Below are 19898 nucleotides of genomic sequence, written 5' to 3'. Positions count from 1 at the left end.
GCCCAGGCAACGCCGGGCTCTTCAGCTAGTTACTTCATAAAGTGACACTGGTCAGAATTGTAAAATCTGGCCTGGTCTTGAAAGTGAAAACAGACTTGGGGGCTGATGGGGTTAATACTTTATTATGCAGTTGTATGTTTTATGCACACCCAGTGTCTGCACACATTACTACGCACAATTAAAAAGGCTTTAATGTTTGAGGCCGGATTGTCACATCTTGCTATGTACTTGATATGAGTAGTCTTTCTTACTGGAAATGCTGTAGTTTTATGCTTGCCTGGGACTCGAAACAATAACACCTACCTTCCAACTGATCATTCTCTTTCATTGCAATTTTATACAAGATGAAATGAGTGAAGATGCTGCCTTTTTCACACTTCTCTGATCCAATTACTGATTCTTTTGCCTGCAAATAAAGAATCAAAAAGCCAAAAGACCAACTGAGAATTTTGTAAATTCCTGCTTCCTACTGTTTTTGCTTAAGAGGTTCTCCCGCGAACAAAGTTAACTTTAATCCATAAATCTTGGAATCATAACAATTTCCACAATTGGATGCGTTAAATAAAATGCTCCTGTGCTGAGATAATCTTATAAATGTGCCCCTGCTATGTAATGGCTGTGTCTGACTGTGCAGGAACATGGTCTGATCATACCACAGCTCCTGGGAAAGTGAGGAAGCAAAAGAGTATACAGACAGGACAGCAAGAGATTTCAATTAATTATTTCATCTACTATGTAATTGTCTAGGGGTCACTTCCGTCTGTCTGTCTGTCTGTCACGGATATTCATTGGTCGCGGCCTCTGTCTGTCATGGAATCCAAGTCGCTGATTGGTCTCGCCAGCTGCCTGTCATGGCTGCCGCGACCAATCAGCGACGGCCACAGTCCGGCGGAAAAATGGCCGCTCCTTCCTCCCCGCAGTCAGTGCCCACTCCGTACTCCCCTCCAGTCAGCGCTCACACAGGGTTAATGGCAGTGTTGACCGCGGTGTAACGCACTCGGTTAACGCTGCTATTAACCCTGTGTGACCAACTTTTTACTATTCATGCTGCCTATGCAGTTTGAATAGTAAAAAGATCTAATGTTAACAATAATAAAAAAAATAAAAAATAGTTACATACTCACCTTCCGGAGCCCCCAGATCGAAGCGGCCGGTTACCGATGCTCCTGGCGAGGCCCCGGTGACCGCTCCATGCATTGCGGTCTCACGAGATGATGATGTGCAGTCTCGCGAGACCGCTACGTCATCATCTCGCAAGACCGCAATGCACTCTTCAGACCGCAGCGCGCGAGGAGCATCGGTAACCGGCCGCTTCGATCCCGGGGCTCCGGAAGGTTAGTATGTAACTATTTTTTATTTTAATTCTTTTTTTTAACAAAGAAAAAAAACCAACCAGCACTCCAAATGTGAATACATGCAAGCTGCAAGCTGTATCATATAGATATAAAGAAACACAGCAGCACATGTATATGAATCTAGGCCATGTGAAAACACAGACAAATATTCGATATGAATCATACTACTCAAAAATCATACTACTCATCTATCTTTTTTTAACAGGGATATGGTGCATACTACGTGACTGGCTAATATACTACGTGGCTGGGCAGTATACTATGTGGCTGGGCAGTATACTATGTGGCTGGACAATATACTACGTGGCTGGGCAATATACTATGTGGCTGGGCAATATACTACGTGGCTGGGCAATATACTACGTGGCTGGGCAATATACTACGTGGCTGGGCAATATACTACGTGGCTGGGCAATATACTACGTAGCTGGGCAATATACTACGTGGTTGGGCAATATACTGCGTGGCTGGGCAATATACTGCGTGGCTGGGCAATATACGACGTGGCTGGGCAATATACTATGTGGCTGGGCAATATACTACGTGGTTGGGCAATATACTGCGTGGCTGGGCAATATACTGCGTGGCTGGACAATATACTACGTGGCTGGGCAATATACTATGTGGCTGGGCAATATACTACGTGGCTAGGCAATATACTATGTGGCTGGGCAATATACTATATGGCTGGGCAATATACTACGTGACTGGGCAATATACAGTCATGGCCAGAAGTTTTGAGAATGACACCAAAATTATATTTTCACATGATCTGCTGCCCTCTAGTTTTTATTAGTGTTTGTCTGATGTTTATATCATATACAGAAATATTATTGCAATCATATTATGAGTACCAATAGGTTATATTGACAGTTAGAATGAGTTAATGCAGCAAGTCAATATTTGCAGTGTTGACCCTTCTTCTTCAAGACCTCTGCAATTCTCCCTGGCATGCTCTCAATCAACTTCTGGACCAAATCCTGACTGATAGCAGTCCATTCTTGCATAATCAATGCTTGCATTTTGCCAGAATTTGTTGGTTTTTGTTTGTCCACCCGTCTCTTGATGATTGACCACAAGTTCTCAATGGGATTAAGATCTGGGGAGTTTCCAGGCCATGAACCCAAAATCTCTATGTTTTGTTCCATGAGCCATTTAGTTATCACCTTTGCTTTATGGCAAGGTGCTCCATCATGCTGGAAAAGGCATTGTTGGGCACCAAACTGCTCTTAGACGGTTGGGAGAAGTTGCTCTTGGAGGACATTCTGGTACCATTCTATATTCATGGCTGTGTTTTTAGGCAAGACTGTGAGTGAGCCGATTCCCTTGGCTGAGAAGCAACCCCACACATGAATGGTTTCAGGATGCTTTACAGTTGGCATGAGACAAGACTGGTGGTAGCGCTCACCTCTTCTTCTCCGAATAAGCTGTTTTCCAGATGTCCCAAACAATCGAAAAGGGGATTCATCAGAGAAAATGACTTTGCCCCAGTCCTCAGCAGTCCACTTCCTGTACCTTTTGCAGAATATCAGTCGGTCCCTGATGTTTTTTTCTGGAAAGAAGTGGCTTCTTTGCTGCCCTCCTTGAAACCAGGCCTTGCTCAAAGAGTCTCGGCCTCACAGTGCGTGCAGAAGCACTCACACCAGCCTGCTGCCATTCCTGAGCAAGCTCGGCACTGCTGGTAGTCTGATCCTGCAGCTGAAACAGTTTTAAGATACGGTCCTGGCGCTTGCTGGTCTTTCTTGGCCAAATATTGACTTTGCAAGTACAGTAATTGCTGTTAAGCTGATCACTCTGACATTCAGGAGTATATGCAAATTGCCATTAGAAAAAATGAAGCAGTAGACTTTGGAAAAATTAATATTTGTCTCATTCTCAAAACTTTTGGCCATGACTGTACTACGTGGGCAATATACTACGTGGGCTGGGCAATATACTACGTGAACATGCATATTCTAGAATACCCGATACATGAGAATCGGGCCACCATCTAGTTTTTAAAAAACAAGCCGGGAAATGCTTTATCTCACAAAAAATATCAGTTGTGATCCCATGCTGTAATGTTGGTATACTCTCTTTTGCTTCCTAAAAGTATTAATATTACAGCATGAAGAAACAGCAATATTTTTGCATGGGTGCTTTATTTTACTAAAGCAAATTAAATTTGTTCAAAATATATAACATAACATCAAATACAAAGGATGCATAAACACTGCCTAAAACACATTCATTTGTTATTAATCAATTCTTTAATATCTCTCATAATCTAAAGTGCAATAGATAAAATACACGTTTATGGAGCAAAACATCAATTTGAGACTAAGTTAGTGTAGGTATTTACTGACCTTGCATAGCTCATTGAGATTGAGAAAACAAGAGGCTCGGTTCCTCAGAAGTTTAGCAAGGTTGGGATCACTATGGTTTGTAGTATAAAAGCTAAAAGAATAGTTGTACCATTGTAAGGCTTCAGCATAGTTTTTGGTCTGTGGATTAGAATACATTCAATTTATTGTTAGATTTTTATCAATATGTAAAGATAATATAATTTTTCAAAATTTGCAGATGAAGACTACACATTAACAGGAATCTGTCCCTTACAAAACTGCTAAATACCTGCAGACATAGCAGTAATCTGCAGGTAAACAACATTTTAATCATGTTTTGCCGAGGTACGGGAATTGCAGCTACAGGGATACAATTAAGTTATGTTTTCCCTTCACCTGCTTATTTCCAGTCATCGGCGCGGTGTAGGGAGTTGTAACAGTAACTTCTCTCTATTCATTGATTCTGCTGTAATCACTTCCTTGCACATTGATTGACAGCCTGTTCTGCAGCCTGTGTGCAGCACAGGCTATCAATCAATGTACAGGGGAGTGATAAGAGTGCTACAGCCACTTACACCATCTTAACTAAGTATTAAAGTACTTCAAAAAGTTAAAACAAAAACCTAATTTTTCATCAAAATTTGCTTTAGCTAAAAACAAACAATTAATTATAATGGGTCCAACTCATTAAGACTGGCATTGTGTATGCATGAAGGGAGCGCTGGAGTGAGATAGGACTAATTAATTAGGAGGCCAAAAATTTTACTTTAGGCAGAGAATTGAGCACATTTTTGGAGTAAGTTATACTCCTAAAATGACGTGAATCTGACAGGCAGGCTTCACCTTGCTGTGACCTGCACCAGGTTCACTGTTGTGAATTCCGTTCTGGAGCTCCCTCCTGTGGTTGCTAATGGTATTTTTGTGAGTTCTGCCCTTGGGCTTCCTCTGGTGGTTTCGAGTGGAACTGCTGCTTCTTTAGGTAGCTGTAGCAGCTGCCTTCACTAATCGCCTTGCCTGGGTTTGTTATTTAAACCTGCTCTGGGCTTTAGTCCATGCCTGCTGTCAATGTTCTTGGTTGGATTTGGTTCTCTCCTTGGAATTCTCATATGGCCAGTCCTTGTCTGCAAAAGATAAGTTTTTGCTAGTTTTTGTTTGTCCATTTGTTTGGACTCTACTGCCTTGCAAATATGTCTCTTTTTGTCCAGCTTGTCACTATGTCTTATTCAGGCTAGCTGGAAGCTTTGGGAAAGCAGATTTGCCCCTCCACACCGTGAGTCGGTGTGGAGTTCATTTTTGTAAACTCTGCGTTGATTTTGTAGTTTTTAATACTGACCGCACAGTATCCTTTTCTCTCTGTCTATCTAGTTTAGTATTGGCCTCCTTTGCTGAATTCTGATTTCATTTCTGTGTACGTCATTCCCCTCTCCTTTCACAGTCAATATTTGTGGGGGGCTATCTTTCCTTTTGGGGGTTTTCTCTGAGGCAAGATAGCTTTCTATTTCCTTCTTTAGGGGTAGTTATTTCTTAGGCTGTGAAGAGGTGTCTAGGGAGAGTCAGGAACATCCCACGGCTATTTCTAGTGTTGTTGTTAGGATTAGGGACTGCGGTCAGTAGAGATACCACCTTCTCAGAGCTCGCTCCATGTTGCGTTTTAGCCACCAGGTCATATCAGTGTGGCCTCTTAACCACCAGGTCATAACAGTACAGCAGGCCAGAAATGAATTAAATGCATCTCAAAAGAAGGAAAAAAAAGTTCTGAACCATTTTTTTTTCTGTGCTCTGTTCTGTCTTTTTTTTCCTCTTGATATCTGGGTGGTGCTGGATATATGCTCTGGTATGGAGGTTCAGAGTTTGTTTTCTCGTGTGGATCAACTTGCTGCAAGAGTCCAGAGTATCCAAGATTATATTGTCCAGACTCCGGCTCTAGAGCCTAGAATTCCTACTCCTGATTTGTTTTTTGGGGACAGATCCAAGTTTTTGAACTTTAAAAATAGTTGCAAATTGTTTTTTGCTTTGAAACCCCGTTCTTCTGGTGATCCAATTCAGCAAGTAAAAATCATCATATCCTTACCGCGTGGTGATCCTCAAGACTGGGCTTTTGCTCTTGAAACAGGGGATCCGGCATTGTTGAGTGTGGATGCATTTTTTCAAGCGCTCGGATTGTTGTATGACGAACCTAACTCAGTAGAGCATGCTGAGAAAACACTGTTGGCCCTGTGTCAGGGTCAAGAAGCGGCAGAGTTATACTGCCAGAAATTTAGAAAATGGTCTGTGCTCACTAAGTGGAATGAAGAGGCTCTGGCTGCTATTTTCAGAAAAGGTCTTTCTGAAACCCTTAAAGATGTTATGGTGGGCTTTCCTACGCCTACCGGTTTGAGCGAATCTATGTCTCTAGCCATTCAGATTGATCGGCGCTTGCGTGAGCGCAAGGTGGTGCACCATATGGCAGTGTCCTCTGAGCAAAGTCCTGATTCTATGCAATGTGATAGGATTTTGACTAGAGCAGAAAGACAGAAATTCAGACGTCAGAATGGTCTGTGTTTTTACTGTGGTGATTCTGCTCATGCTATTTCTGATTGCCCTAAGTGTACTAGGAGGGTTCCTGGGTCTGTTACCATTAGTACTGTACAGCCTAAATTTCTCTTGTCTGTTACCCTGATTTGCTCATTGTCGTCCTTCTCTGTTATGGCATTTGTGGATTCTGGCGCTGCCCTGAACTTAATGGACTTAGAATTTGCCAAGCGCTGTGGTTTTTCCTTGGAGCCTTTGCAGAGTCCTATTCCCTTAAGGGGGATTGATGCTACGCCATTGGCCAAGAATAAACCTCAGTATTGGACTCAGTTAACCATGTACATGGCTCCAGCACATCAGGAAAATATTCGCTTTTTGGTGTTGCATAATTTGCATGATGTTGTTGTGCTGGGTTTTCCATGGTTACAGGTACATAACCCAGTGCTGGATTGGAGATCTATGTCTGTAACTGGTTGGGGTTGTCAGGGGATACATAGTGATATTCCTTTGATGTCCATTTCCTCGTCCCCTTCTTCTGAAGTTCCTGAGTTTTTGTCGGATTTCCAGGATGTATTTGATGAGCCCAAGTCCAGTTCTCTGCCTCCTCATAGGGACTGCGATTGTGTCATTAATTTGATTCCTGGCTGTAAGTTCCCTAAGGGCCGACTTTTCAATCTGTCTGTGCCAGAACATGCCGCTATGCGGAGTTATGTAAAGGAGTCCTTGGAGAAAGGGCATATTCGCCCGTCTTCGTCACCGTTGGGAGCGGGATTTTTTTTTGTTGCCAAGAAGGATGGCTCCTTGAGACCCTGTATAGATTATCGCCTTCTCAATAAGGTCACTGTCAAATTCCAGTACCCTTTACCTTTACTTTCTGATTTGTTTGCTCGGATTAAGGGTGCCAGTTGGTTTACTAAAATCGACCTTCGAGGGGCGTATAATCTCGTGCGTATTAAACAAGGTGATGAATGGAAAACAGCATTTAATACGCCCGAAGGCCATTTTGAATATCTTGTGATGCCATTCGGGCTCTCTAATGCTCCATCGGTATTTCAGTCCTTTATGCATGATATCTTCCGGAATTATCTGGATAAATTCATGATTGTGTATTTGGATGATATTTTGGTTTTCTCCGATGATTTGGAGTCTCATGTAAAGCAGGTTAGGATGGTATTTCAGGTCCTTCGTGCTAATGCGTTGTTTGTGAAGGGGTCTAAGTGCCTCTTTGGAGTTCAGAAGGTTTCTTTTTTAGGTTTCATTTTTCCCCCTCGGCTATTGAAATGGACCCTGTTAAAGTCCAGGCCATTCATGATTGGACTCAACCTACATCTGTAAAGAGCCTTCAGAAATTTTTGGGCTTTGTCAATTTTTATCGCCGCTTTATTGCTAATTTTTCTAGTGTGGTGAAGCCTCTGACCGATTTGACGAGGAAGGGCGCTGATGTGGTGAATTGGTCCTCTGCGGCTGTTGAGGCCTTTCAGGAGCTTAAACGTCATTTTACTTCTGCCCCTGTGTTGCGTCAGCCAGATGTTTCTCTCCCTTTTCAGGTTGAGGTTGATGCTTCTGAGATTGGGGCAGGGGCTGTTTTGTCTCAGAGAAATTCTGATAGCTCTTTGATGAAACCGTGTGCTTTCTTCTCCAGAAAGTTTTCGCCTGCTGAGCATAATTATGATGTCGGCAATCGGGAGTTGTTGGCTATGAAGTGGGCATTTGAGGAGTGGCGACATTGGCTTGAGGGAGCCAAGCATCGCGTGGTGGTCTTGACTGATCACAAGAATCTGATTTACCTCGAGTCTGCTAAGCGGTTGAATCCTAGACAGGCTCGGTGGTCTCTGTTTTTCTCACGTTTTGATTTTGTGGTCTCGTATATTCCGGGTTCTAAGAATGTGAAGGCTGATGCCCTTTCTAGGAGTTTTTTGCCTGATTCTCCGGGAGTTCTTGAGCCGCCTGGGATCCTCAAGGAGGGGGTGATTCTTTCTGCCATCTCCCCTGATTTGCGGCGGGTACTTCAGGAGTTTCAGGCTGATAAACCTGACCGCTGTCCTGTGGAGAAATTGTTTGTTCCTGATAGATGGACTAGTAGGGTAATTTCTGAGGTTCATTGTTCGGTGTTGGCTGGTCACCCTGGGATTTTCGGTACCAGAGATTTGGTGGCTAGGTCCTTTTGGTGGCCTTCCTTGTCGCGGGATGTGCGTTCGTTTGTTCAGTCCTGTGGGACCTGTGCTCGGGCTAAGCCTTGCTGTTCCCGTGCCAGCGGGTTGCTTTTGCCTTTGCCTATTCCTGAGAGGCCCTGGACGCATATTTCCATGGATTTTATTTCTGATCTTCCTGTCTCTCAGAAGATGTCTGTCATCTGGGTGGTTTGTGATCGGTTTTCTAAGATGGTCCATTTGGTGTCGTTGCCTAAGTTGCCTTCCTCCTCTGATTTGGTTCCATTATTTTTTCAGCATGTGGTTCGTTTGCATGGTATTCCGGAGAATATTGTGTCTGACAGAGGTTCCCAGTTCGTTTCTAGGTTTTGGCGGTCCTTTTGTGCTAGAATGGGCATTGATTTGTCTTTTTCTTCAGCATTCCATCCTCAGACAAATGGCCAAACGGAGCGAACCAATCAGACCTTGGAAACCTATTTGAGATGCTTCGTGTCTGCTGATCAGGATGATTGGGTGACCTTTTTGCCATTGGCCGAGTTTGCCCTTAATAATCGGGCTAGTTCTGCTACCTTGGTTTCGCCTTTTTTTGTAACTTTGGTTTTCATCCTCGTTTTTCTTCAGGGCAGCTTGAGCCTTCTGACTGTCCTGGTGTGGATTCCGTGGTGGACAGGTTGCAGCAAATTTGGACTCATGTGGTGAACAATTTGATGTTGTCTCAGGAAAAGGCTCAGCATTTTGCTAACCGTCGTCGGTGTGTTGGTCCCCGGCTTCGTGTTGATGATTTGGTCTGGTTGTCTTCTCGTCATGTTCCTATGAAGGTTTCTTCCCCTAAGTTCAAGCCTCGCTTTATTGGGCCTTATAAGATTTCTGAAATTATCAATCCAGTGTCTTTTCGTTTGGCCCTTCCAGCTTCCTTTTCCATTCATAATGTGTTCCATAGATCCTTGTTGCGGAGATATGTGGTACCTATGGTTCCCTTCGTTGATCCTCCTGCTCCTGTGTTGGTTGAGGGGGAATTGGAATATGTGGTGGAGAAGATTTTGGATTCTCGTTTTTCGAGGCGGAAGCTTCAGTATCTGGTCAAGTGGAAGGGTTATGGCCAGGAGGATAATTCTTGGGTTGTTGCCTCCGATGTTCATGCTGCCGATTTGGTTTGTGCTTTCCATTTGGCTCGTCCTGATCGGCCTGGGAGCTCTGGTGAGGGTTCGGTGACCCCTCCTCAAGGGGGGGGGTACTGTTGTGAATTCCATTCTGGAGCTCCCTCCTGTGGTTGCTAATGGTATTTTTGTGAGTTCTGCCCTTGGGCTTCCTCTGGTGGTTTCGAGTGGAACTGCTGCTTCTTTAGGTAGCTGTAGAAGCTGCCTTCACTAATCGCCTTGCCTGGGTTTGTTATTTAAACCTGCTCTGGGCTTTAGTCCATGCCTGCTGTCAATGTTCTTGGTTGGATTTGGTTCTCTCCTTGGAATTCTCATATGGCCAGTCCTTGTCTGCAAAAGATAAGTTTTTGCTAGTTTTTGTTTGTCCATTTGTTTGGACTCTATTGCCTTGCAAATATGTCTCTTTTTGTCCAGCTTGTCACTATGTCTTATTCAGGCTAGCTGGAAGCTCTGGGAAAGCAGATTTGCCCCTCCACACCGTGAGTCAGTGTGGAGTTCGTTTTTGTAAACTCTGCGTGGATTTTGTAGTTTTTAATACTGACCGCACAGTATCCTTTTCTCTCAGTCTATCTAGTTTAGTATTGGCCTCCTTTGCTGAATTCTGATTTCATTTCTGTGTACGTCATTTCCCTCTCCTTTCACAGTCAATATTTGTGGGGGGCTATCTTTCCTTTTGGGGGTTTTCTCTGAGGCAAGATAGCTTTCTATTTCCTTCTTTAGGGGTAGTTATTTCTTAGGCTGTGAAGAGGTGTCTAGGTGGAGTCAGGAACATCCCACGGCTATTTCTAGTGTTGTTGTTAGGATTAGGGACTGCGGTCAGTAGAGATACCACCTTCTCAGAGCTTGCTCCATGTTGCGTTTTAGCCACCAGGTCATACCAGTGTGGCCTCTTAACCACCAGGTCATAACAGTTCACCCACTTTGGCAAAAACGCCAAACTTCATAACATTTTTGCGCAAATTCAAGTTCTGCAGATGTTTTGTGATATTGTAAGGTGTTTTATGCCAGAATTATGGCACTATATGTATTGCTGTGTCCATAACGATCCAAACTATTCAACTATTACAATTTTTACATTACAAGGCAAAGAAAAAAACTATGAAAAATGCCCAAATTACTGTTTGTGTATTTCACCACCCGCCACCCCCACCCCTTCTAAAGAAAAATAAATAAATAAAAAAATTGTCGTAGGTGGGGTCACAGAACATAGCACATAGACACAGTCACAGAAATTCATACCTTTCAATTCTTAAGGATGGAGAGAGGGCTATGTGCAATATTATGGCTTGCACACAAAATTATTGCTCCTACTGAAGGCTTAGTGTCTCACACAATTAGCCCCTACGCAAGGTATGATGACCCCAACATAGTAAAATGTCAACGCTGTGCCCCTACAAAATATGAAATTCCTACAGTACCATCATACACATTATGAGGCCCCCCACACAGTAGAATTTCCCCACAGTTGCACACTGCCGAATGATGGCCTCACAGTGACTCCTCACAGTATGTGCCACCACAGTTCCTCAACATACAGTATAATGCTGCCACAGTAAACCCTCATAGTATAATAACCCCACAGGTTCTCCCCCACACAGTATGATGATCCCACAATACGATGACCTCACAGTGACTCCCATCCACAGTATGATAACCTCAATTTCTCCCTCACACAGTACGATGCTCCACAAATCCCTCCCCCCTCAGTATAATAACCTCAGATGAACAACTGGACAATGTTCCTCAAAAACAGTATGATGTCCCTACACTCCCCCATCGCAAAATATGATAATCTCAGTGATTCCCCCATAGTGTGATGGCCCAACAGTTCTCACATAGACATTATGATGTCCCCACATTTCACACACACACGCACACAAACAGGCTGATGACACCACATGGATCAATGTTATGATAATCGTACAATTCCCCCCACACATGGTATGATGACCCAACAGTTTCCCTTCCACACACATTATGATGACCCCATAGATTATTTGAGACTCATGTGTGCAGTCTTAAAGGGGTTGTCAGGTCCAAATCGATAAGTCTGTAGTCACTCTGTGTGACTGCAGACTTATGAATCTCCCTAGTGCACACACTAGCAGCAGGGATTCGCCGATTTCTAAGTCAGGACCAGAGGGTATGTATAAGTTATATATACTCCCTTGTACTGAGCGAGGCCCAACCCCGACTAGCGAAGTGGCCATCCAGTGAGTGTGGCCGACTACAGGGCGTGGCCTTGCTCCATATAAGTGTATGGAACCTCGGCCTCGCCCACTGGCCGTGCTCTGGTTGGGAGTATGTATAAAACATACATACCCTCCAGTCCGGGCTAGAGACCTGTGAATCCCTAAAGTGCACAGGGCATGTGCTGGGAGGATTCATAAGTCTGCAGTCACACAAAGTGAATACAGAATTATTGATTTGATCCGTTTAATGATGGAGCAAGGAGCTGACAGCTCCCTGCTCCAATATTGTATTCAACTGTATCATGTATCCTGAGGATGCAGATAACGTTAATCAAGACTATGCTATTCGGCATTGAGCTCTAATGTACATGCCCAAGTGGTCTGTCACTATTAGCAGTTCTACACTGGTCATAACAATAGATTATTCAGAAAAATGATACTGGACCTCAAATCTTTTGGCCGCACAATCCCACAAGACATGATGCAAGTGGTTCAAGATTTCAAGAGGTAGCTGTTTTCCTGTGTAGTGCGCTGAAAAATAACAATGATATTTTAAAAAAACATGCAAATTTAAGCTAGGTTTAATCACTCAAGCATATTGGTTCTGCTCTTAGAAATGGATATCGTCTCATGGATTCTTTATAACTATTGATATGAATAGATCTTACAGGGAACCTGACACCTAGAAGAATGCTATTTACCTGCAGATATCCTAGTAATCTACAGGTAATTAGTATTTAAATCACAACTACAGGCTTATGAGAAGTACAGGAACAGAGAGAAAATTAACTTATTCTCCCCGCAGCCACTTGCTTCAAGTCATCAGAGCAGTGCAGAGATCTGTACCAGTCACCGATCACTACACAGTGAATGCACTGTCATCTCTCCCCCTACATCTTGACTGACAGCTAGCTCTAATTAGCCATTTAGCACTATTTGAAGTATACATTTAGCTTGGCAGAACTGAGCTGAAGCTGACCAGAATTAGGAGATAACAGAACACTACAGAAATCCTTGACATTGTCAGAACAATGCTTACAAGCTCAAAAGACATTGGATTGTAAGCACTGTGTGTGTGTTACGGTCTAAGGTGGTCAGTCTCCAAGGCTACACACTGCAAAGAAAAATGTTAATATTTCAAGAATAGCTGAAAATGTTAATAAGCACTAAATTGACAAAACCCATTTATGAAGATGGCAATAACTCTTTAAACAGGTGTAATATTAGCAGAACTATTACGGTAACTGGAGATACAAAAACTTTAAGGGAGTCTGTCAGCTCAAATTGACAGTATAAATTAAGCTTGTAGCGTGTAAAACAGGTATGCAGATACAGTGGCCCAAAATATGCAGACTCACTGGTAAAATAAACAAATTTGCTATTTATTTACCAATTACAATTCAAATCACCAAATATTCAAAGCCTGGCAAATGACAATTTGTAAATCACAAAACGTTACTCTGTTATACGACACTTTGACTTGTTGTTTTGATATACCTAAATACTAACTTATGCAATACAATCTGAACCACATTGACAGCTAAATAATACACCAAATTATATTTATGGAAGTTGCTCTTAGTCCGTAATTCGTCTACGTTAGCGTCATCACTATAGCAGTCTTTGCCTAACTTTCCAATCTGTTGCTAGCTGTCACCTCGACGGGCCCTAATGGGAGCCAGCTGTTTTCCTGTTAGGCAACAAGTCTTGTGCTGTAGCCTGCTGGCAATTTTTGAACCAATGAGGTATAGAGGCTGCCTCTGTGTTTTAGAGCGAAGCTCAAGTCCTTCTGTATCGTTATGTAGGCCTCGTGGCCTCTAGCTTACTCGATCAACCGTCCGTTTAAGTAGTCCTCCAAGCCTTTCGGCTTACTCGATCGACTGTCCCTTTTAGTAGGGCTCAGGGCCTGTCAGTTCAATTGATTGACCATCCCTTTATGTAGGCCCTCCTGGTCTGGGTGAAGAACCCCATCCTACTGCTATTCTGAACAATTTTCCATAACATTGATTAGTTCTTCTGGTCTCAACCCCGTCCTGCTGCTTCCCATCTTCTATGATGCGGCTATAAGCCAATTCAGTTGACACATCTGACCTAATACAAGTCTGGCTGCTGACTCACCCTCTGTCTTGGCCTTGGGAGATTTTATATTTTCTTCCTGAGTCACAGTAGATCACACGTCCCTGTGCATCTGGTTTCTCTCCTCCCTCAGGCAACCAATCTTCTCATTTTCGTTCCTGCATTGTTCTGTTAGTTCCCTTCTCTTTTGTCTCTGGTCAGTAGATGGCAACATTCACCTGTACAAGTCTCTGTGCATTCCTGATGTGTCAGTCACTCACTACCTTACACAGCCGTCTAGGGTATAATGCCCCAATAAAAATGTGCTATACAGTGTCTCATTTCAGACTATGTTCTTAGTTTATAGTTATAGTTTGGTTAGGCAACCTGCCTTTAATTTTACAGACTGTCATAAAAACCCATTCAGTTTGGCGCTATTGGTGGAGATTTGTTTTATGTCACAGGTGATGCAACATTGCAGAGGCTTACAATATTATTATGGGAGCTGTCAAATTTCTTGTGTAGTGTGTCATAAATGTTTTGGGGTACTGGTGGATGGCATAACTTTACAGGAAGGGATGTGGCTTCATTAAGACAGATGTGGCCTAGTATACAAAAATGTGGGACAAAAATGATCCAAAATTTGACACAAAATTGTGACACATAGTAAGCCAAATAATAAGTAATGTAAAACTAAAGGAACCTGTCATGTGAAAAAACGCTGACTGACAGTAGCTCAGCATTTTCCTCATAGTCTGTAAGCTTGCGAGCAGGGCCCTCACTCCTCTTGGTATCTGTTTTGAACTGTATTTCTGTTATGCTGTAATGTCTATTGTCTGCACAAGTCCCTTCTATAATTTGTAAAGCGCTGCGGAATATGTTGGCGCTATATAAATAAAAATTATTATTATTATTATTATCCTATACTTACTAAATGGAAATCACTAAAAAAAATTACTGAGCTCCTGCAACTATCTGACTCTAATTTTGATTCCATATATTAGATTTAAGAATCTATTTTCTGTTTTTCTAGTCTTCAATGAGCAGCAACAGCAGAAGTGCTGGCACAGGCTAAAATCATCTGTGGCACTCCAAAGCCCAGCAGATCCGCACCAAAACAACACAATGAAACATCTGCACACGTCCCCAAGCTTGAATGAGATGGTGCAGAGTGGTCACTGTGAGGTCAGACTGTGTCCTGCTCACATTTTATTCCTTTTCTCCAATAAAATCCTTTTTTTTTTTACGGCATTCACTGGGCCAGCTAAGGGACAAGCTAGTCCCACAGGCAGAACTTTTTTTCAATTCTAAAGTCAAACAGAAACCAGGGGGGACCCCATATTAAGTAAAACATCCCCTTTGCTTTTGTTTGACACAGGAATGCAGAGGACATCAGTTTAATTTATCTGTTCCATTTGTCTGATCTAATTGGAACAGTCAAACCGGAATAATATATGGTGGGCAACGTGGGCAATGCATGTGAGCAGAACCCTGCTTGGTCATTCCAATTGACATTGTTTTCAAACATTATTTATACCCTTAATGACAGGGCAATTTTTTAGTTTGGTGCTTTTTGTTCTTTATCCCTCTTCATCCAAGAGCTATACCATTTTTTATTTGTCCATCCACATGTGATGTACCATGTAATGTACAGAAAAATCAACCATTTTTTTTGGGGGGGGCTTTGTTTTATAGCATTTTTTATGCAGTGAAAATTACCTGGTTACCTGGCAATGATTATTCAGGTCAGTATAAGTAGAAAATGTATATATGTATATATATATATATATATATATATATATATATATATACACACTGTATAATATATATATATATATATATATATATATATATATATATACATATATATATATATATAAAACAAATCAGCACCCCCAATGTGAACACGCGCAAGCTGCAAACTGCAACACACAGATAAAAAAGACCACAGCAGCACATGCACATGAATCGGCCATGTGAAAACACAGACAAATATACATTTCACAAAAATATTTTTTCATAAAATTTTTAAAAAATTTTTTTTCATAAAACTAACAGTTAAAATGGAGATTCTTAGCGCATAAATTGGCCAATTCATGTATGCCCATCAACCACGGCAAGGTGATCTCCCCCTCATGGGGATTTTTAAAAAAAAATTTTTTTATGAAAAAATATTTTTGTGAAATGTATATTTGTCTGTGTTTTCACATGGCCGATTCATGTGCATGTGCTGCTGTGGTCTTTTTTATCTATCTATCTATCTATCTATCTATTTATATTTATATATATATATATATATATATATATATATATATATATTACAGACCAAAAGTTTGGACACGCCTTCTCATTTAAAGATTTTTCTGTATTTTCATGACTATGAAAATTGTGCATTCACACTGAAGGCATCAAAACTATGAATTAAACACATGTGGAATTATATACGTAACAAAAAAGTGTGAAGCAACTGAAATTATGTCATATTCTAGGTTCTTCAAGGTAGCCACCTTTTGCTTTGATGACTGCTTTGCACACTCTTGTCATTCTCTTGATGAGGTTCAAGAGGTAGTCACCAGGAATGGTCTTCCAACAATCTTGAAGGAGTTCCCAGAGATGCTTAGCACTTGTTGGCCCTTTTGCCTTCACTCTGTGGTCCAGCTCACCCCAAACCATCTCGATTGGGTTCAGGTCTGGTGACTGTGGAGGCCATGTTATCTGGTGTAGCACCCCATCACTTTCCTTCTTGGTCAAATAGCCCTTACACAGCCTGGAGATGTGTTTGGTGTCATTGTCCTGTTGAAAAATAAATGATGGTCCAACTAAACGCAAACCGGATGGAATAGCATGCCGCTGCAAGATGCTGTGGTAGCCATGCTGGTTCAGTATGCCTTCAATTTTGGATAAATCCCCAACAGTGTCACCAGCAAAGCACCCCTACACCATCACACCTCCTCCTCCATGCTTCACGGTGGGGACCAGGCATGTAGAGTCCATCCGTTCACCTTTTCTACGTCGCACAAAGACACGTGGTTGGAACCAAAGATCTCAAATTTGGACTCATCAGACCAAAGCACAGATTTCCACTGGTCTAATGTCCATTTTTGTGTTCTTTAGCCCAAACAAGTCTCTTCTGCTTGTTGCCTGTCCTTAGCAGTGGTTTCCTAGCAGCTATTTTACCATGAAGGCCTGCTGCACAAAGTCTCCTCTTAACAGTTGTTGTAGAGATGTGTCTGCTGCTAGAACTCTGTGTGGCATTGACCTGGTCTCTAATCTAAGCTGCTGTTAACCTGCGATTTCTTAGGCTGGTGACTTGGATAAACTTATCCTCAGAAGCAAAGGCGACTCTTGGTCTTCCTTTCCTGGGGCGGTCCCCATGTGAGCCAGTTTCTTTCTAGCACTTGATGGTTTTTGCCACTGCACTTGGGGACACTTTCAAAGTTTTCCCAATTTTTCGGACTGACTGACCTTTATTTCTTAAACTAATGATTGCCACTCGATTTTCTTTACTTAGCTGCTTTTTTCTTGCCAAAATACAAATTCTAGCAGTTTATTCAGTAGGACTATCAGCTGTGTATCCACCAGACTTCTGCACAACACAACTGATGGTCCAACACCATTTATAAGGCAAGAAATCCCACTTATTAAACCTGACAGGGCACATTTGTGAAGTGAAAACCATTTCCGGTGACTACCTCTTGAAGCTCATCAAGAGAATGACAAGAGTGTGCAAAGCAGTCCTCAAAGCAAAAGGTGGCTACTTTGAAGAACCTAGAATATAAGACATTATTTTCAGTTGTTTCACATTTTTTGTTAAGTATATAATTCCACATGTGTTAATTCACAGTTTTGATGCCTTCAGTGTGAATGTACAATTTTCATAGTCATGAAAATACAGAAAAATCTTTAAATGAGAAGGTGTGTCCAAACTTTTGGTCTGTACTGTATGTGTGTATATATATATATACAAAGGATAACACATCCGAAACGTTGCCACGCCGTTCAGGCATTAAAGTCCACTTTTTTTCAATTATTTTGTGCTGCTTTTCCTTTTTTTTTGAGTTTATTACTTTTTGACCATTGGATTGCTGGTCGGGAGAGCTCTGCATGCCTTGTAAGGTAGTAATTTGATGCTGTTCCAATTTTTTCACTATATATATATATATATATATATATATATATATATATAGGGGCAAAAAAGTATTTAGTCAGTCAGCAATAGTGCAAGTTCCACCACTTAAAAAGATGAGAGGCGTCTGTAATTTACATCATAGGTAGACCTCAACTATGGGAGACAAACTGAGAAAAAAAAATCCAGAAAATCACATTGTCTGTTTTTTTATCATTTTTTTTGCATATTATGGTGGAAAATAAGTATTTGGTCAGAAACAAACAATCAAGATTTCTGGCTCTCACAGACCTGTAACTTCTTCTTTAAGAGTCTCCTCTTTCCTCCACTCATTACCTGTAGTAATGGCACCTGTTTAAACTTGTTATCAGTATAAAAAGACACCTGTGCACACCCTCAAACAGTCTGACTCCTAACTCCACTATGGTGAGGACCAAAGAGCTGTCAAAGGACACCAGAAACAAAATTGTAGCCCTGCACCAGGCTGGGAAGACTGAATCTGCAATAGCCAACCAGCTTGGAGTGAAGAAATCAACAGTGGGAGCAATAATTAGAAAATGGAAGACATACAAGACCACTGATAATCTCCCCCGATCTGGGGCTCCACGCAAAATCCCACCCCGTGGAGTCAGAATGATCACAAGAACGGTGAGCAAAAATCCCAGAACCACGCGGGGGGACCTAGTGAATGAACTGCAGAGAGCTGGGACCAATGTAACAAGGCCTACCATAAGTAACACACTACGCCACCATGGACTTAGATCCTGCAGTGCCAGACGTGTCCCACTGCTTAAGCCAGTACATGTCCGGGCCCGTCTGAAGTTTGCTAGAGAGTATTTGGATGATCCAGATGAGTTTTGGGAGAATGTCCTATGGTCTGATGAAACCAAACTGGAACTGTTTGGTAGAAACACAACTTGTCGTGTTTGGAGGAAAAAGAATACTGAGTTGCATCCATCAAACACCATACCTGCTGTAAAGCATGGTGGTGGAAACATCATGCTTTGGGGCTGTTTCTCTGCAAAGGGGCCAGGACGACTTATCCGGGTACATGAAAGAATGAATGGGGCCATGTATCGTGAGATTTTGAGTGCAAACCTCCTTCCATCAGCAAGGGCATTGAAGATGAAACGTGGCTGGGTCTTTCAACATGACAATGATCCAAAGCACACCGCCAGGGCAACGAAGGAGTGGCTTCGTAAGAAGCATTTCAAGGTCCTGGAGTGGCCTAGCCAGTCTCCAGATCTCAACCCTATAGAAAACCTTTGGAGGGAGTTGATAGTCCGTGTTGCCAAGCGAAAAGCCAAAAACATCACTGCTCTAGAGGAGATCTGCATGGAGGAATGGGCCAACATACCAACAACAGTGTGTGGCAACCTTGTGAAGACTCACAGAAAACGTTTGACCTCTGTCATTGCCAACAAAGGATATATTACAAAGTATTGAGATGAAATTTTGTTTCTGACCAAATACTTATTTTCCACCATAATATGCAAATAAAATGTTAAAAAAAACAGACAATGTGATTTTCTGGATTTTTTTTTTCTCAGTTTGTCTCCCATAGTTGAGGTCTACCTATGATGTAAATTACAGACGCCTCTCATCTTTTTAAGTGGTGGAACTTGCACTATTGCTGACTGACTAAATACTTTTTTGCCCCACTGTATATATATATATATATATATATATATATATATATGTATGTATATATATATATATATATATATATATATATATATATATATAATTTTTTCTTTTGTTTTTTTTTTTTCTTTTTTGCAGCCAGAATTTGGAATTTTGTAAATTCTCATATTATTAATTTGCTTTAATTAAACAGTATGAAAATGAACAAGTTTGTTACTTGTTTTTTCCATTAGCCGTCATTCTCCTTCTGTGAAAGCTTTTATCTTACATAGTGAACAGCTTCTTGGCAAGGAGATTGGCCACCAGAGCCTGGCCAAGGTTACACAGTAGTTACATTCCTGGAGAATTGTTACCATCCAAGGCTCTCCATCTCATTGCATTCTA

The 19898-nt window shown here is 41.8% G+C and overlaps 1 protein-coding gene across 1 annotated transcript in view; it reads right to left on the bottom strand.

Annotated features, from left to right (window-relative positions):
* Nucleotides 1–19898, bottom strand: part of TEX11 (testis expressed 11) — a 222369-nt gene that overhangs the window by 95645 nt on the left and 106826 nt on the right. Inside the window, exons 13-15 of the mRNA XM_069754504.1 lie at nt 12135–12220; nt 3701–3838; nt 304–406 (exon numbers count right to left, since the gene is read on the bottom strand). Of these exons, the coding sequence (XP_069610605.1) occupies nt 304–406; nt 3701–3838; nt 12135–12220 (327 nt within the window). The remainder of the gene's footprint in view (nt 1–303; nt 407–3700; nt 3839–12134; nt 12221–19898) is intronic.

Source organism: Ranitomeya imitator, chromosome 2 (genome assembly GCF_032444005.1).
Source record: "Ranitomeya imitator isolate aRanImi1 chromosome 2, aRanImi1.pri, whole genome shotgun sequence".
NCBI lineage: Eukaryota > Metazoa > Chordata > Amphibia > Anura > Dendrobatidae > Ranitomeya > Ranitomeya imitator.
The sequence above is the reverse complement of the archived record's forward strand: the minus strand, read 5'-3'. Positions and strand labels throughout refer to the sequence as shown.